Source organism: Triticum aestivum, chromosome 7B (assembly GCF_018294505.1).
Source record: "Triticum aestivum cultivar Chinese Spring chromosome 7B, IWGSC CS RefSeq v2.1, whole genome shotgun sequence".
Lineage (NCBI taxonomy): Eukaryota > Viridiplantae > Streptophyta > Magnoliopsida > Poales > Poaceae > Triticum > Triticum aestivum.
The window spans coordinates 526130472-526143959 of record NC_057813.1 but is presented as its reverse complement, the minus strand read 5'-3'; the positions used below and the strand labels follow the sequence as shown (position 1 = coordinate 526143959).

General features: G+C 45.4%; 1 protein-coding gene across 1 annotated transcript; it reads right to left on the bottom strand.

Annotated features, from left to right (window-relative positions):
• Window positions 1-1129: 1129 nt before the first annotated feature.
• Window positions 1130-7203, bottom strand: LOC123156896 (protein FMP32, mitochondrial). The gene is made up of 7 exons (XM_044575090.1): window positions 6749-7203; window positions 6472-6603; window positions 6326-6385; window positions 3493-3569; window positions 3349-3405; window positions 1682-1748; window positions 1130-1591 (listed from the first exon to the last, which is right to left on the bottom strand). Exons 1-7 carry the CDS (start codon window positions 6908-6910, stop codon window positions 1472-1474), a joined length of 675 nt encoding a protein of 224 aa, XP_044431025.1. The 5' UTR covers window positions 6911-7203; the 3' UTR covers window positions 1130-1471.
• Window positions 7204-13488: the final 6285 nt, after the last annotated feature.

The following is a 13488-nucleotide window of genomic DNA, read 5'->3' as shown; positions in this document are numbered from 1 at the left end:
GGGTGCGCGCGCCACAGGCGGGTGTCCCGACGACAAGGACCACAGAGGATCCCAAACTATGGTTTAAGGTTGGCCGGGGACCAGCTTGGGTATGGGGCGGGGAGGGTCGGCGTCGGATTATTTATGGCCCGGCTCTCGCGCCCATCACAGGGATCGGCGAGCGAGTACGGAGCGCTGGTCCTTGGGGCGTAGGATTTGGTGTTAGATCGATCGGGATGCCAGTGTACATAGACTAGAGACATTTTAGCATGGGTCTGGCCATTGGACCAAGGGTATTTATGTACTACGTCCGCACAGCACAGCCATGCCGATGCCGATGCCGATGCCGCGATCGATCTCCTGTTGGTTTCTGGACTGCTTGACATGGCTCTGGAATTTGCAGGAACCAAAGCAGCTAGTACGAGCCTGATCAAGTTTAAAGACGATGCACATCGGGTGCAAGAAAAATCGTTTCAGCCGGGGAGAACTGCAGACGGATGTCTCAGAGAACAGAAGCAGGAGGCCATGGATGTGAGAAGCGGAATGTGGTTTTTTGCCAGGTCCGAATTGATGGTTTTACTGAAGAAGATAGACGAGGAAATATCGTCTTCAGGCGGGGCTTTCGGTTTCAACCGCAACTGTTCCGAGTGCCTGTCAAGGCCGGGACTCACCAATCAGCTCACCTCACCTCGGCCGCGATGGTTCCATGTGCCTTTCAGCGCCCACGTGAACGCGGGTGCCAACTTGCGTGCGGTCTCGTCTCCTTTTGAGGTATGGATATGGTTCACAGATTATGCTATTATGGGCAGCACCGGCCCAGCACTCCCAGAGTATAAACTAGCACTAGTCCTCTTTTTCCATACACAGCAAGACAAAACTTGGGAGTTGGGGTTTGAGTGCACGACATGTTCGCAGTACATGGCAGGAACAATTACGATGCTACGAGTACCAATTTTGAGTATATCACCAAAACATGCCACTAAAACACAGAAGTGTGCTGTTTTGAGATGGGATATTGTAGAACACGACAACAGAAGCGTAGGGAATAGAGTTTATATGTCGCCAAGCATCCCTGTAACCTACAGCAGCTCAAACATGTGTTGGCGACAGCTGAAAGGAGAAGGAAAACAGCAGCGAAAGAAATATCAGATAGGGAAATATCAGGTCTTCCTTCATTGCTAGGATTAGATGTCCACAGCGTGTTAATTGCAACACAACAGTGACTTCCGCGTCGGCAGAGATTGGGGAAGCATGCTAGTTAAGCGACAATACCACGAAGCTCAAGCACAGGTAAAGAATCATTTCGGTTGTATATTCCTTCTGCAGGTCGATCTATCTTACAGGTCTTGAGGAACTTTTTCACTCTAACAGATGTTACAGCATTCCCCTGACCAAGTTTTGCCCCCATTGAAAAAACTAGGAACAGAATCGGAACTATCCTCTTTGTGGCCTCCATGGATAAATGGGTAAACGAAAGAACATGTCGTCGGGTTCACATCACGATGCGGAGAACGGCGAGTCCAACGGCTGATATCGAAACGATGGTACCTATGCAGTATTTGATGACATCATACTTTGCTGCCTCCAGCTGGGCCTTCAGTGAATGAATTTCCTGCAGATTGTGTCAAAACAGAAGGATCCAGTTATTTCTATGATAAAGTGGTGATGCCAAAGGCCCACACATGCAGGCACTTTTGCTCACCTTGTCAAGCTTTGTGGTGAGATCTGTGGTTTCTTCATTCTGCTTGGCGAGCTCATCACGTATGCGCCTGGAGCAATCATGTTTTAATCATATAACACCGACAAAACAATCTTAATTATTGCGGCAGAAACATGACAAAGACAGAGCAACCACTGGAATTGTCATGGAAGTAAATAAGTAATGCCCAGTGTAAGCACTAATAGATGAAACTAATTTGTTTCATTTTCAAAAGGAAAATGAGGGTCAAGGGGAAGAAGAACTAAGGTTCCCACTTGCTGCTAGCCTGTTCTACAAAAAAGTCCGTTCTGTCATAACTCATTAATGCTTCAAAAATCAACTAGAATGTAATTAAAGCCTTAATATTACCATTAAGTATTAAAAAGTGGCACTGGAATTCTTAAGATGAAATATAAACCTAGACACTTGATGGTATATTAAGACAAGAGTTTATATGCTACTTGCATACTGACCATCCGAGAATTTTGTAAAGAGAAATTATGAGCAGCCCGACCAAAAAGTAAAAAAAGGTGAAAGTTCATACAGCAAACCGAATTTAACCGTAAACACTCTGTAGGTTGGACCTAAAACTTGAACACCGACTGACAATGTTTTGTTACACATAGAAGTGATCAATAATTGCATAGAATGATAGAACAGACAAGCAGTCCAAATTAAAGGGCACCACAGACAGACCCAAAGACGATGGCCATGTATACATATGGCAATCTTAGAAGTGAGAAATTTAACCATTCTTTGATTATTTATTCTTACATAAATTCAAATAAAGTATACTTTCTGATGCTTCAATAGTCAGCGGGAGCTGTTACATAGATGTGTTTTGATCAGATAAGACAAACAAAACAATCTTAATTATTGTGGCGGAAATGTGATAAAGACAGAGCAACACTGCAATTGTCATTAAATAAGTAATGCCTAGTAGTGTATAAACACTAACAGATGAAACTACTTCGTTTCATTTTCGAAAGGTCAATGGGGGCTAAGGGGGAGAAGAATTAAGGTTCCACTTGCTGCTAGCCTGAACTATTTGGAACTGTTCTACAAAAAGTTCATTCTCCCATAACTCATTAATACTTCAGAAATCAACTATAAATGTAATTAAAATCTTAAAATACCATCAAGGGTTAAAGGGTGGTAGTGGAATTCTCAAGATAGCAATATAAATCTAGACGGCCCGGTTAATCAATGTCATGACTCAACATGTGCAGTAAGATGCGCAAGGCAAGAGTTAATGATCATGTATGGAACATGCATTCTGACCATTGGAGAATTTTGCTAAGAGAAATATGAACCGACCAAAAGTAAAAGGTGAAAGTTCAATACAGCAAACCAAATTTTATCATAAACACTCTGTAGGTTGGTCCCAAAACTTAAGAGTTAAGACACTGAATGGCAATATCTTTTTACACATCGAAGTGATCAATAATTGCATAGAACAGATAAGCAGTCCAAATTAAAGGCCAAAGGCTCAAAGATGCTGAACACATTCATCACACGGTCTTAGAAGTGAGAAGTTTGACCATTCTTCGACTATTTATTCTAAAGTATGATTTCTGATGCTTAAATACTAGTTAGCAAGAGCTGTTACTGTTAGCCAATTGCAAGGATAGTGCATGCAGCATATATAAAAGAGGGATATGTAAGTTTACCCTCTTTCAAGGTTCAGATCCAACCGCTGCCCTGCAGTGACCTTGTCAATCTCATACCTGTTTCACACAAAATAACCATTAGTTGAGTATGCTATTTAAAATTTGTGGTATAAACAGCTCATGAATGCAGAAGTTCATACTCACTTCAGTTCACTCCTCATCTTATCAATGTCTCCACGGAGTTTTTCAGTCTCCCGCTGTAACAAAGAGAAATGGTTTTCCTGCATACAGAAACTTCCCACTCATGAGCTTATTTAGTAAAAAAAATAAGAACACAAGTTCTGACCAACATGGGCAGTAAGTCGTATGTTATAGTTATTATTAAACATATTTTTGCTCCAACCAAACTCCATAGAGAAATAAGTGCATGAGAAAGGTTCAACAAAACAGAAGTTACAAATGCCAATAAATGGAAAAAGGAGTCTATGACCTGCAATCAATGCAAATATAGCCTACACAGAATGTGTTGCACTGCCACCAGTGATCTTTAACCTTTTGGTCAAGTCTTTTTGGCATGTACTCCCTCCGTTCCGAATTACTTGTCTCGGAAATGGATGTATTTAGAACTAAAATACATCTAGATACATCCATTTTCGCGACAAGTAATTCCGAACGGAGGGAGTACACATGTTTCTACAATGCTGAGCATTTCCATTGCAAGCACCAATGATCTTTAGTTAGCCTTTTGGTCAAGTCTTTTTGGCATGTACACATGTTTCTACAATGCTGAGCATTTCCATTGCAAGCATTGTGAAAAGCAAAACAAAACTGAAAGTCACACAGCAGTAACATCCAGACAGCACTTTTAATTTATTCGCTGAATAAGCTATGTTTTTCTTCTTTCCTTTCAAATCTACTGATCAACGTACCAACACCGTGGAGTGAGCACGAAAACATCTCTAAGGAGTGACTTATTAGCAGAATGAGAGTTCATGAGTTCAGTGGAGAGTCTCAGTTGTGCCCCGTAACATTGGTTATTAGCTGAACAAGAGTTAATTGCCATGGAAATATTAATCACTAATCATCATACTCTCTGTTTTTGAGTCGCCGACTAATCGCCAAGTCGTCGCGGCATGGCTGGCTCGCGCAGGCGACTTGACTCAGGGAGCAAGTCGCGCGACTCGCGTGGCTCGCCGGCGACTTGGTGCGATTAGTCGCGCGACTGGCTGGCTCGCTGGCTCGCGTGGCTTGCTGCTGCTATATATGTCATCATGTGGGAACTGGGGAAGGAGGAGGACCGAAGGAAAGAGAGCGCAGGGTGGGCTCTATATGTGCTCTGCTTAGATGTAGTATATGAAAGATAGCGCAGGGTGGGCTCTATATGTGCTCTGCTTAGATGTAGTACATTTTCTCTGCTGTATATGTGCTCTGCTGCTGCTGTATATCTATGTGCTCTGCTGCTCTATGTACTGTTATGCCATGGCGACTTGGGGCGACTAATCAAGCCAAGTCGCTGACTCAAGCCAGCAAGCCACTAGCCGCAGCCTCGGCGACTTGGCTTGACTCGGCGACTCAAAAACCTTGATCATACTTTCAAGAATCAAGAACACTAAAGACTGGAAATAGTATATATTTGAGTACTAAATGGCAGATATGCAGATAGCTAAACTTTGGCTAAAAGATAAAGATCAAAATAATCCTTTCAAATCTACGGATCAACATATCCAACGCTGTGGGGTGAGTACGAAAACATCTCTAAAGAGTGACTTATTAGCGGAATGGAGAGTCTCAGTTCTGTCTCCGCAATATTGGCTAATTAGCTGAATCGAGAGTTCATTGCCATGGAAATACTTAATCACTAATCAGCATACTTTCCAGAATCAAGAACACTACATATTGGAAATACTGTACATTTGAATACCAAATGGCAGAAATTCAAGTTAATAAACTTTGCCTAAAGAATAAAAATAAAATAATCCTTATATTGTGTTGAAGATTGTTTAGAGATTTGGTAGCATTTGCAGGTTCAAACATAACTTTATCAGAAAAAAAAAATTAATGTGAACCAAATAATCCTTTAGGTGAAACAACAGGATAGAGCGTGTGAAATTGTGAATACATGTGCTCCATGGTAAGAGCTAAAAAAAACTACTAATCTCACTTCAAAATACAAGGTGAGATGTTAATGAAAAAACAAATTATGGCAGACTATGTAGTAGATAACATTAAACAAGAAAAATAAAATGTACATGTGAAGGACACGAAACAAGCCAGTAATGCCAGATTAGACGCTTCTACAACAAGGGGAGTCCAAAACTCTCAAGTGCCAACAACAGTAACCTAATGGGTCTATTAAGATCAAATAGCACAGAATGATTGTGCATTGGAGCAAACGGTGACCCCAACCCCTAATTACTACTCCCTCCGTTCCAAATTACTCGTCGCTGAAATGGATGTATCTAGAATCAAAATACATCTAGATACATCCATACGTGCGACAAGTAATTCAGAACGGAGGGAGTACCTCCGTTTGGAATTAACTGTCGCTGAAATGAGTGTATCTAGACGTGTTTCAGTGTGTAGATTCACTCATTTCAGCGACAGTTAATTCCAAACGGAGGAAATACATGCCAACTATTTGCACAAACCAATCATTATAAGCCAAGTGAGGGCTACTTCTTCCAATTACCAACATACAATCACGAGATGAAGTAATGCAGGATAACCCAGAGAGAACAATGGTAAGTAGAACTTGTACAAGCTAATGATGAAGTCCTAATCACATACAAACCAAGCTATTTGCACAAATAAAACGCTTATAAGCCAAATGGGGGCTACATCTTGAAGGTACCAACAGACAATCACAAAATGGAATAATGCAGAATAACCAAGTGAGAAACAATGGCAAGTAGAAATTGTAGAAGCTATATCAAAGCTATATGATGAAGTTCAACAGAAAGGCAGCCAACAGCCATAAGAACAACAGCTTCTACAAACGTCAGTGGTCATCGAACTAACAGTTTGGTTCCAACCATACCTGCGAGCTCTGCACTTGTGACTTGAACTTGGAGATATTGGCCTCCTGCAGCATCTCACTCTGCACACGGCAAATCAAAAGCAGGAAACAGATAAGTAAGCTGTCCATCCCCACCAGAAATACAGTCAGAAGGTGACTGGCGTTACCTTCTGCATCTCGGCCTTGGAGACGAAGGACTCGGAGATGCTCTCGAGGCTGTCGTTGAGGACCTCCGTGATGGCGGATGTGATGGCCTCCGCCTGCTTGGTCGGGACGCCCTGCGACTCCAGCTTCCTCACCTGCGAACGACACGATCACCGACGCGCGCACGCGATCTCAGCATTGCATTTCGTCGAGCACATCCAGGGCGCCAATTCCCATAGACAGCGGCCATTTTGCAGGCAGATGGTAGTAACTAGTAAGCGTAGCGGACGAGTGAGTTACCAGGGCGAGGGTGTCGACGAGGAAGGCGCGGCGGCCGTTGGTCTTGACGAGCTGCGAGATGCTGCGGGCGGCGGCGGGGCCGGCCCGCCGCGTCGGCCACTGGTGGTGGTGGTTGTGCAGGAGCATGCCTCGCCTGCACGCCGCGGCGGCCGCTGCGGCCATCTCCTCCCCCCCGCGCGAGGCGTCGACCGGAGGAGACGGGGGCGCGTGGGCGGAGGAGGCGGACGAGGAGGGGGGCGAGCGGGGCGCGGGGGCGAGCGGGGCGCGGGGTCGGTGCGGGGCGGTCAGGCCGGGCTATAAGCGGGCGGGCGGTGCCGGATTCGGGCGGCTCGGCTTGGTTTGAGGGAGGGTGGCGGTGGTGGGATTGGAGGCGGGGGCGGTGCTAATTTGGGAAAGGTGGGGGAGACGGTGGGAGGCGGAGGAGGTCAGGAGGATGCCGAGGCGTGGAGAAGAAGAAGACGCCGAGGACCCATGGGGGAAAGCGGAAGAGGAGAACGTGTTTGGGAAGAAAACTAGCAACTGCTTCCGTGCTTCGTGTTTGTTCCCCCTTTTCGTTTGTTGATTTTGTGAAACAGCCCTCGGTTCTACGCATGGCGCGGTGTATCTGCTATTCTTTCTCTTTCGTGGGCTTGTTTGCAAATGTTTCGCAAGTCCTAGACGTGTCGCAGAATATTGTTGAACAGCCGGAATATGGAGCAGTGCGGTTACGCGGAGCGAAATCTATTTAATTTTATTTTTGCGGGAAATCTATTTGTTACAAAATGCAATCGAATGAAGTCGCAAAAAAGAGAAAGGAATCCAATGCAATATGCATGCCAAAAAAATGCCACCCTGGTCTGGTGACTGGTGGTGGTCTCCCAGCCTGGTCCGCGTTGGTCCGGCCCGACCGGTTCGGTAGGGCGGCCACGGCTGGTGACCGGAGAAGTGGCGGACGATGATGATTTGACGGTGATGGATTATTGGATTTTGCTCGGGTTTCGACGCGGTAAACGTGTTCAACGAGGCAAAATGCTCTTCTCCTCGGCTGACTCGCACGGGTCCCCATCCACGGACGATGGATCCACCGGCCGAGTCCGCGTCGCCCGCGCTTCCCTAGGCGTCGCCGTCCACGCTTCGACGTGCGCCTCGCCGCGTCTGCCCGATGGGCAATGGTAGGTAGATGGATGGGCCGTGGCGTCCTTGGATCGGTAGCGGCAGGTCGCTCGCGTCGCCTGCACCACATGGGCCTGGCCCAGCAAGCACAGTCAAAGCTAGCGACAAAAGCTCACGCCTGTTTTTTTTTTTAAATTTCGGTCTGTTTAATTTTACGAAAAAACTAACTCCCACACGTGTGACATCTTGCACATCATCCGCATGCCTTCATCATCACTCATTTTACTACATATGAACAGATGACACCAGCAGGAATTTTTTTGGTTTTCGGCTTAAAACTGTTTTACCTTTTAATTAAAAAATCGAATTAAAAATCAGTTTTCACTATTAAATCCGTCTCGACGAGATCTTAAAACTAGACCCCATGTTGATATGTTTCGACAACTTTTTTTCTCAAAAGTTGCCATGATGTTTACACTGTAGTTGCCATGGTGCTTAAACTAAAGTTGTCATGTGGCAATTTTAGTTTGTAGAGCATGGCAATTTTAGTTTTTTGATGATGACAATTCCAGTACTTTAACCATGAAAATTATTCTTTGTATGAACCATGTCAATTTTAAGTGCATGTATCATGATAATTTTAGTTTATGGTTCATGGCAAGTCTAGTTTCTTAATTCCCCATTTTATAATGTGTGAAAATTTACTTTTAAATATAGAAGAAAATAGCTAAAACACATCATGGCAACTTCAGTGTAAACATCATGGCAATTCATGTGCAATATACATGGTAACTTTTAACCCAAAAAAATTCATCGAAATATATTGATATGAGATCTAGTTTCAAAGATCTCGTCGCGCGAGATTTAATGGTGAAAACGGATCTTCAATCTGATTTTTCATTTAAGAGATAAAATATTTTAAAAGCAGGAAATCCAAAAAGATTCTCACATGCATGCATGCGGTGACGTGGCGCAGTCTGTGTGTTATAGGGTGTGTGGGCAGGTTTAACTCCCACAACACATGTGCATTAGCGTTGTCCTAATTTTAAGTTGAAAAAATCATGAATACAGAAAAAATGTGAATTCAAAATGCTCACGAATTTATAAAAGAAATGTTCGCAAGTTTGGAAAATGTTCATGAATTCAAAAAATGTTCATGAATTATAAAAAGTATTCCGAAGTCAGGAAAAGTTCATGAATTCAAAAAATATATTCACAAACTCGAGAAAAGTTCATGAATGAAAAAATCAATCCAACCTTCGTTTAGGTATGACAGTAGCTGCCTTGTCCACCGTCTTTTTCTCCAGGTGTTTCACATCTTTGATCCCACCTTCCAGCTACTCATGTACTTCCTTCTCCTTGACTTTCTTCATAACACACTTGAAGCACTGTCCACTTTCTGATTTGCCTTTCATAAGTGGACATGGCGTGAATGAAAAGGTACGTTTGGCGCGACGAGTACGCCTTGCAAAATCGGAGCTACAAAAGTCTGCCATCAAATCTGACTCAATGATGCTAACCATGGCATAATCCGGATAATAATTGTTCATAGCGATATACAACGCAAGATATCAAACAAATAATTATAAGGTCACCTAGGATTTAGTACATACGGGGGTCACTGCTATTCGAATAACAATGGTACAACCTTACTTTAAACAGATTATAAAACATTCACATTACAACAAAGGCTCACACTGGGAGAGTTCAGAATTTATCTTGCTCATAATAGCAGTTCAAAGTATGGTACATGGATCTGAACTACCTACTTCACATGGATTTGCAGGAGAGTTAAACCATAATGCAGGAAGCACATACCTATAGGGAGATCCAAGCACTACTAGGAAAACCCCTATAGGCAATCACATAACAGTGGCACGGGTTATATGCCCCGTGCTACTGCTACATGGTAGATGCATGGGCTAAAAAGTGCGCTAATAGTAGAAATTAGCAGTAGCGTGGGCTCTGGTACCCCGCGCTACTGCTAGGTGGTTCCCACCGTTCCTCGGGATAGGTCACTTAGTAGTGGCGCGCGCTACAACTACTGGGATTAGCAGTAGCCCGGTGCCCATGCCCCGCACTACTAGTAAGCGCAACATTCCTACTCTCTCCCGGCCGCCCGTTCCTCACTCCCTCTCTGTAACACCCCGAGACCGATGCGCCAGGTGTCATCCAGTTATTTGCCATTGTTGCCATGTCATTCGCTTGCGTGTTGCACTTTGCCATGTCATCATGTGCATTTCATCTGCATGTTTCAAAACTTGCATCCGTCCGGGTCTCCCAGTTCTCTCCGTTGTCCGTTTTGAGCCCAACCACACTCACACACGCCCGCCACACCTTCTAGATCTTGTTTTGTGAGCCGCAGAAAAACGTTCTTGGAATGGGCCGAGAGTTGACGAGTGGTCTTGGTACATCACCGGTAGACCGCCTGTCAAATTTCGTTCCATTTGGAGGTCGTTTTATGCCCCAATGGTTAACCACGTTAACGCCGAACCCCTTTCTCTTTGCAGCCCAGCACCCCTCCATAGCAGCCCACTAGCCCATCTAAACCCCCTCCATCCTCTTCACCGTCGGATCAGGATCGTGTGGGCAAAACCGCTCTGAAAAATTCCTCACCTAGCTCCTGTTATCTATATAAACACCCCCTCCCTCGAAATCTCAGCTAACCCTAGATCAAATCCCCCTTCTCCGCGTCGGACTCGTCCGCTCGCCGTCGAACGCGTCCGCTACCACCAGCCACGTCGCCCGACCAATCAGAGGCCGCCACCTCAGCCGCCGCCGCCTCCACAACCAACCCTGCGCCGCCACATGTCCCCCCGTCCCCCGCGCCCACTTCGCCGCCTGGCCGCGAGGCCCGAATCCGCCGCCGCCGCCGCCCACGCGGGCCCGGCCATCCTTCGCCGCCGGCTCCTTCCTCTGCGTCGCCCGAACTCCATCGCCCCGCCGCCTGATCGCCGGACTCCGCCCGCCGTCGACTCCACCTCGCACCGGATCCGCCGCCGTGTGCCGCCACCGCCCCGACCGCTCCTCGCCTCGCGCCGTCGTCCGCGCCGCTGCGCCCGGCATCTCTCCATCGCCAGGGAGCTCCTGCTCCAGCTCGGGCGCCGCCCCGCGCCGTCTCTTCCTTGTCGTCGGCTCCGCCTGTGGCTAGATCCGGGCAGGAGCCGATCGGATCCACCGCTCCCGCCTCTCCGCCATCCTCCTCCGGCCCCCCTCCGTCACCGGCGACCTCGCCCGTCGCTAACCGCCACTAGTCGGCCTCCTCTGCCACCGCGTCAGGACGGCCCCGTCCTGGATCGCCCCAGCCATCCATCCAAACACAGCCCGGACGCCGGGATCCCCTCGTCTCGAACCCCTTCATCCACTTCTCTCCGAGGTTGATTTTTTTTGCCCGAGTCCCAATTTCTTAAACATTATGTGTGCATGTTTGTGTGACCATAACTTTTTGCATATTGCTCCGTTTTGAGTGTATAATATGCCAAAATGTTCATCTCTTGGTGCTCTCCATGCTAGAGTAGTTTTCATTCATGTTGCTGTTCATATTGATGCCTCAATCTTTGTTGCGAAACTGCTAAGTGATATAAACTGTTGTAATCTGCTGCCCGTTAACATCTTTTAGCCATCTTGTGAGTGTTGTAACTTTGTCCCTGTTGATCCTGTGGTGATATATGCAAATGTTCAACTCAGAGTGCTCTACATGTTGGTGTGAATTGCATACATGTTAGGATGCATCTTGACATGTTAATCCCTGTTACGGAAGTACTTGCTGATGTTAAATGCTGAAAACTGTTATAACTTGTTATTTTGTCATTTTATATCTTTTTTGCGTGATCTTATTTTGAGCATTATGTCAACATGTTTTAGAAGCATAATTATGCCATCTTTGCAGTGGTGCAATTCTTTTATTTTGATATGCGCTGTGATGAGTGCAACAATCTTGTCAAGTGGGCTACTTGCTATTAATATTCTGACTAGTCTGAATCTGTCATATCATGATGCAATGTTTGCTTGATGCTACCATCAAATTCATGCATAATATGGAGATGCCTAGTTGACATGTTTTGATATCCATGTGATGCTCTATCATGCCATGACATTTGATGCCTCATATAAGTCATGTAGCATATGTTTTCATTGCCATGAACTTACCTAAATGATATTCCAGTTTTCTGTTAACTTCATGATGCCATGTTGTGAGCTAGATATTAGTCAATCTATGCCTCTTTTGGAGATGCTACAATTACCTGAATTGAAGTATGCTAAGAGTAATTTGTCCGCATGCCATGTTTGATAATTTTGGACTTCATATGACCTCTGTTCCAAGCTTGCAAATATGCTATGATAATGTTGTTGTTTTACACTTGCTGAAACAGTTACAACATTCAAACTTGTCTTGATGGTTCCCACTAATCAATGAGCCATATGCTTATGATTCCTTGATGTTATTTGCTCTTTGTTATGTGTACCTTGATGCCATGCCCTTGGTTGCTATGTATACTTGTTGTAGCATCTTTGTTCCATGCCTCCAACATGTCATCGTATTAACTCTGCTCATGCATATGCCTTGTTTTTCACTGTCATAATCTGTGTTATTAAGTTGCTTTTTGCATTGATCATGTTGATTCATTCTTGATGCTTATGAACCTGAACCTTAATGATATTTAAAGCATGTTATCTGTACTTTGAGTGCATATCAAGTTTGTGTTCATATGATTCCTGTAGCATGTTGTTTTGATGATTGCAAAGTGCATACTTGCTGTTTTGGGCAGATTGTTGTTATAACTTGTTTGGAGTTTATGTGTTAAACCGTTGCTCCGTTTTCATCATGTTCTATATGAAACTTGCTTAGAATTGTGTCCGGCTCTGCAAGACAAATTTCACATACCACCGTAGAGAGAACAATAATCCATGAATCTAATCTGCTGACAACCCTTCGTAGCGTGACATCACGCCACGGCCCGGCGTTTATTTGAACTGTTTTTCTTTTATAACCGGATACCGCACACGCAACGAGGCGGTTTCTTTGGCACGTCTTGTCGAAGCAGAGATCGTGTCCCTCTTATCGCGGGATCCTCATTAATACGGGTATGGGTAACCCCACCATGTCGGTTGGCGTGACTCCGTGTTTTTAGGCAAGTCCCAAACGTTCACGTTGGGGACGCTTGATATCCTCCCCCTTTATAGAGGGGTCAAGGCCTATCCCTTTCTTACTAGGCTTGCGCTTTCCTTCCTCTCGAGCTCCAACACCCAAAGCTCAAGCTTAGGTACTTCGGATCTTCAATCATGTCTGGATCCAACCTTCAAGGTCGGTGGATGGCCTCCTCTGTCACAGAGGAGGACATTGCGAAGCTCAGGGAGGCCATATATTTGACCGCCGATGTCAAGCACAGGTACCCGCCCCTGAGCAGATCATCCCCACTCCCGAACCCAACGAGAGTGTCGTATTCGTTTCTCACTTCCTCCGAGGCTTGGGCTTGACTCTTCATCCCCTCGTAAGAGGGCTCATGTTCTACTACAGGCTAGATTTTCACGATCTAGCTCCGGATTCCATCCTCCACATTTCGTTGTTTAGCGTCGTGTGCGAAGCCTTCCTCCACATCACCCCACACTTCGGCCTATGGCTTAAGACCTGCAATGTGAAGCCGAAG

What these genes read in the sequence shown, in the direction of transcription:
- LOC123156896 (XM_044575090.1), bottom strand. Translation starts at nt 6,910, where the DNA reads ATGGCCGCAGCGGCCGCCGCGGCGTGCAGGCGAGGCATGCTCCTGCAC. An exon ending in CACAAGTGCAGAGCTCGCAG is followed by an intron (nt 3,570 to 6,325) that starts GTATGGTTGGAA and finishes TTCTGTATGCAG; the next exon opens with GAAAACCATTTCTCTTTGTT. An exon ending in GATCTGAACCTTGAAAGAGG is followed by an intron (nt 1,749 to 3,348) that starts GTAAACTTACAT and finishes TGATTGCTCCAG; the next exon opens with GCGCATACGTGATGAGCTCG.